At 59.8% G+C, this 5,109-nt stretch overlaps 1 protein-coding gene across 2 annotated transcripts in view; it reads right to left on the reverse strand.

Moving 5' to 3' along the window:
* Positions 1 to 1,338: 1,338 nt before the first annotated feature.
* CPTP (ceramide-1-phosphate transfer protein) overlaps positions 1,339 to 5,109 on the reverse strand; it is a 17,847-nt gene continuing 14,076 nt past the window's right edge. The window contains exons 3-5 of one of the 2 annotated variants that reach the window (XM_010850011.1): positions 5,020 to 5,026; positions 3,021 to 3,157; positions 1,339 to 2,879 (exon numbers count right to left, since the gene is read on the reverse strand). In XM_010850011.1, the coding sequence (XP_010848313.1) occupies positions 2,357 to 2,879; positions 3,021 to 3,142 (645 nt within the window). In that variant the 5' untranslated portion in view covers positions 3,143 to 3,157; positions 5,020 to 5,026 and the 3' untranslated portion in view covers positions 1,339 to 2,356. Of the gene's footprint in view, positions 2,880 to 2,962; positions 3,158 to 5,019; positions 5,027 to 5,109 lie in introns of those variants that run through there. The other variant, XM_010850012.1, reaches the window with a different exon arrangement.

Genomic DNA, 5,109 nt, shown 5'->3' on the forward strand with positions numbered 1-5,109 from the left:
GACGTTGCTACCTGTGTCCAAACCCCTGGTACCCACCTGTTCTGCAGGGGTTGCCCTGGAGTCTCCAGCTGATGTGAGACAGTCATGGAGGTGCCAGTGGGGCAGCACACCATCCCCCCAGCCCAGGGAGGCACTGTCTATAGTCGGGGTGGAGCAGGGTGGACTGCAAGCCCAGGGGCAGCCTGAGGGGGGTATCGCACAGCCCTGCAACCAAAAGTACAGTGGATGGCTGGCCAGCATGGCTCTCACCCATGACTGGGTGGGGAGGGTCCCGAGGTGGGGGTCATGGCTTCAGCCTGCCTGGGAACAGTGCACCTTGAGGGTCTGTGGCCTAGAAGATTCGGAGGCCACAAGGTTTCAGAGGGCAGGTGCCTTCCTTCAGGGACAGAGCTCACAGCTGGGCCTGGGTGGGGAGGCATGCAAACAAGGGAGGAAATGCTGTAACCAAATGGGCTGCAGCAGTCATACCAGCACCAGGTGTGGCAATGGACCTGAGGCCCAGGCTGGTGGCTCCTGCTTAGCCACTGGGTGCCCGGGGACTGGTCTCCCCAAGTCTGGGTCTGGGGGCCTCACTGACACCAGGCCACAGGCACCCAAGGGAGCTGGGGGAGGCTAGAGATGCCCTTCAGGGTGCAGTGGCGTCTGGCAGACGTTTACGGAATTGGTCTAGGAACCTGGTCTTTGCCTGAAACTATGGCCTTGGGGGGGGCACACATGGACGGCACGCTCACCACACACACACACACGCACTACACACCCTTAGGGAGGGTGCACGAGGCACAGCACACACAGAACGCACACCACACACACAGTGCCTACACCAGCACCCATGTATGCACACAGGCACACGTGCAGCCCTTACTCTCTGGCCTTTGTCAGTAACCTTCTAGGCTCTGGCCCCCATGGGTATGGCCAGAGCTGGACAGGGTGCAGCAGCAGACCAGGAAGTGGCTTGTGCTGGGCGCTGCTGTTCAGCTCTGGCCATCAGGCAGCGTCTGTGAGGACCCTGCCTGACACGCGTCCTCTTTCTGTCCAGACCACGGCCCTGCACAGAGCAGCCTCTCCACTGGCTGCAGCTCGGCAGATTTTCCTCTCTCTACAGGGGAGGTAGCTGACCTCAGATCTGCACTTCCAACTCAGCCACTCAGGTGATTCTGTGACTCAGTCTTCTCACCTGTCCAACGAAGATATTTCAGACCTTGGCACTGGTTGAGGGACCAATCTTGCACAGAGATGGGAAGGACCCCAACACTGGCAAGGACATGCCTCATGCCCCTGTGGTTGACACTGCCCTGATAGCCTGGCAGCACCCTTGTCCTGGAGCGCAGTACTTCATTCTGTAAGTGCAATTTGTTTATTTTGGAAAAGCCATCACCTGTATTACAGCGCCTAGGGTCCCTGAAAGCTCATACTTACACACATTTGCTCTTGGTGGATACTGTCCCCTTGGCACCTGACATCCTGGGCTTGCAAAGAGGAAGTGGGTGGGACCAGACCCCCAATCACTGGATGATGGCCAGGCTGGGTGTGGTCACCTGTCAGCCTGTCACCAAGGTGAAGTGGCTCAGGCTCCCTCCCGTGTTATGTCATTCTAGGTCTCCTGAGCTACATGGGGACAGAGCAGTATGGGGCCAGGAAGAGGGGACACAGCATCTGGATGTGTGGACGCTGAGGAGGCAGAAGCGAGCGCTGGCCCAGGAGTCCTGGGCTTCTGGGATTCTCATCCAGGACTGTGCTGTGCAGACTTGAGGCTGCAGGAGGCCGTGTGTGCGTGCAGGGCAGTGGAAGCAGAGCAGGCCTTCCCTCGGGGCTTCAGGTCCTGCTATCACAGCCAAGGACATGTGCACCTCTAGCTAAGGAGGAGGCCAGAGGCAGGGAGAAATCCCGCAGAGCTGACCCCTGCCCAGGGGTTTTCTCCCTGTTCTGGGGTCAGCTAGCTGATATAGAAGGCTCAAGACAGCCCAGGTGGGCAAACACTACATCCAGGGCCCTGTGACTTCCCCAGCCCACAGACTTGACCCCCAAATAGGGGCAGCTTTTCCATGAACACTGATCCTTCCTGCCCCCCACCTCCAGCACTTCACCCACCCAGAAGAGGCCTAACTACATGGGTGTAACGTGGTAGAGGGTAAAAATGAGACGCCTGGGCAAGGGAGAGGTCGGGTACAGAGCAGATGGCCAGTGACTGCCTTCTCTGTTGAAGCCCGTCTGTGGCCCATGTGCACAATCTGAGTGGCTCCTGACAAGCTCAGCTCACAGGGGAGCCCAGAAAGTTCCATGGTGGGACTGACGGGTCCTGGCTGCCCTGCCCACCTCTGGATCAGGGGAAGCCCACCCCACGTGGGTCCGCCAGCCCCTATGGCAGGTCCAGTAGGGCGTGCTCGGCATACAGCTTCTGGGAGATGTTGTAGACATGCTCAATAAAGGGCAGGGCCTCATTTAGCATCTCCACAGCCTGTTCGGAGGACCCAACATTCATGGACTCCAAGAAGACCTTGCGTGTGGGCAGCGCACAGAAGGCCACAGTGACAGCCCGGCGGATGATCCAGGGGTGGTAGGTGGCCAGCGAGGCGTTGTAGGAGTCGGTGCAGAGTACGGAGGTGCGTGCATCCTCAGGGCTTGTGCGGACACCTTCAAGGAAGAGCTGCAGCCAGCGCAGCGCACGGTGTAGCCGGAGCACCGTCCGGCAGCCTGAGTCAGGGTGGCGTGAGCGCCGCTCCAAGTCCACCAGTTGGTTGCCCACTTCGTAGGCAACCATGGCCTGCAGGCTGCTGTAGTGCTCCTGTTGGGGGCCGCTTCGCAGCTGGTCCATGATCTGCAGCTTTGTCACGACATCCTTGGAGATGAATGAGAAGATGGTGCCCAGACTATTCAGGAACCTGCAGGAAGAGAGCAGGCACTCTCAGCCTGGATGTGGGCGAGACCACTCCCACCTCCTGGGCCGCAAGTGAGTATGGCCGACCTGCACTGGGCCGACAGGATACAGGTAGGACGTGTGGCCGGGGAAGCCCCTCGCGCACCTGACCAGCCCCCTCCAGCCAGCGAGGTAGTATTCCAGTAGCACCTCCTCCTTCTCATTGAGACACTGCTTGAAACTGACCAGGACGACTTTCAGATTGAACTCTGACTCCAAGTCATCCATTTTCAACAGGAGCTGGAACACACAGGGGGCTGGGCTGTGGGTTGTCTCCTGGTAAGAAGGCTCCTCTTTGGGTCATTATTTTGGGGAGGGGGAGTAGAGGCAGTTGGAAAGAAACAGCTGGGATCCCATGGCTCCCCAGTGAAAACCCATGAGGACTCCCACCCCCAGGTCAGCCCCTCCTCCCCAGAAGCCACCTTGCTCTGCTTGGGCCACAGCAGGACCCTTTGCTTTCAGCATGGCCCCCCATAACTCAGCCTTCTCAAACCTGATACATCTCACTTGTGGAAAGCATCTGTGCTCAGGTTTTCTTGCTTGTTTACAGTCTGTGTCTCTCCAGGGTGTGTCTGTTCCTACTAACTGGAGAAGTATTTGCTGAGTCCCCACGCACAGCCAGGCAGCCACCTGGGTGCACTGTGAGTGCAACCAACAGCCCAGCCCACTGGGATGACATCCTCGTGGTGGGTGTGTGCGTGTGTGGTTTTTAACAAAGACAGGAAGTCCAACGTAGCAAGTAAAAGGATGAGAACCACGGAGAGACAGACTGTGGGCGGAAGCAGGGGGGGCGTCATGCCCTTCCATGCTTGCAGCTATATCCCAAAACCCAGAACAGAGGCTGTGGGGTCAGCGTTTGCCAGAGGACAGACACCAGATATTCCACCCCTACAGTAACTGGAGCCCGGTGAGAATGTAGGAAGAGGGCAAGGAGATGTCATGTCCCACACAGAAGGAAGGCTGGACATAGGCCCTCCCCCGCTCCCAGGGACTCCAGAAGTGCCCCAGGCCACAGAACTCCTCTAGATTCTGCTGGCATTCCCATAGTCATGCCACTCAAGTGCCCAAGGTTAGCAGGTGCTCCTGGACACCCCAGCCCCTGCCTCCCTGCGTGCCCAGGGCTGCAATGTGGTGTGGCTCTGATGGGCCCTGGAGACTAGGCTGTGTCTCATCTCATTGTCCAGGACAAGATCTTACCCCTTTGGGCACAGGGGTTCCTGGGCCCTCAGTGCTGGAAGTCTTGTGAGAGCCTGCATGGGAGGCGGCCATTTGAGCTGTGGTGAGAGCCCAGCCAAGAGAGCACACGTGGATCCCTTCCATACCATGGGCAAGTCATGCACTGACCTAAGATCTTGTCCCACAGGTTTAGGGAAAATGGGCCAGCACATCCTGCCCTACCCACCACCCAGGTTGCTGGCAGCCTCTGATGGGGCCCAGTGGGTACTGAGGCCCTGCAGGCCCTATGCCTTTGTCACACGCCTTGCACTAGGTGGAGTGCCGGGTGGTGAGCTCACCCCGTCTTCAGGTGTGGGGGACAGCAGTGCCTGACCTCAGGAAGAAGACACTGGGAGGCTTTCAGCATAACCCTCCCCTCTCTCAGGGCCTCAGTGTCCTGTCCACCAAACAGATGGCCTCTGAGGTCCTCAGGACTACCTTCCTGGTCACCAGCCATCCTGTGGGCCTAGCCTTCCTGCCCGGAACCTGAGCCAGCAGCCAATGGGAGGTGCCAGCAGCCTTTCAGAGCTTGGAAACAACAGGAAGGGCAGTGGCGGCGCAGCGGGGTCGGGCAGGCTGCCAGCTCCGGGGAGGTGATGCAGGGAATCGCGAAGGCTCCCCCAGGGGCAGCCCATGGCCCCAAGGTCAGGGCTCGTCCTGAGACTGACGGCAAGCTGAAGGTCCCCAGGAAAAGAGGGCGGCCCTCCGGCACCCCAGGCCCAGAGGGTGGGAGCGGGGAAGTCCTGGAAATCTCGCCTGAGAAGGGGGCTCCAGGTGGCGCCAGGCTGGGACCCACTCGGGTAGGGTGGGGCCCCTGTCCTGCGCGGGTCCTGCTCCAGCTGAGTCCCTAGGGAGGGGACGGGGCTCGGGGTCCAGGCCAGGTCCTCGGCCGCCTCCTCCCACGCCTGGGGGTCCCGCTCCGACCCCTCGGCAAGACCCAGGCCCAGCTCGGTTGAGCTAGGATTCCTCGGCGCCGCCTT

This window comes from Bison bison, unplaced genomic scaffold, assembly GCF_000754665.1.
Source record: "Bison bison bison isolate TAMUID 2011002044 unplaced genomic scaffold, Bison_UMD1.0 scf7180017864289, whole genome shotgun sequence".
NCBI classification, from domain to species: domain Eukaryota; kingdom Metazoa; phylum Chordata; class Mammalia; order Artiodactyla; family Bovidae; genus Bison; species Bison bison.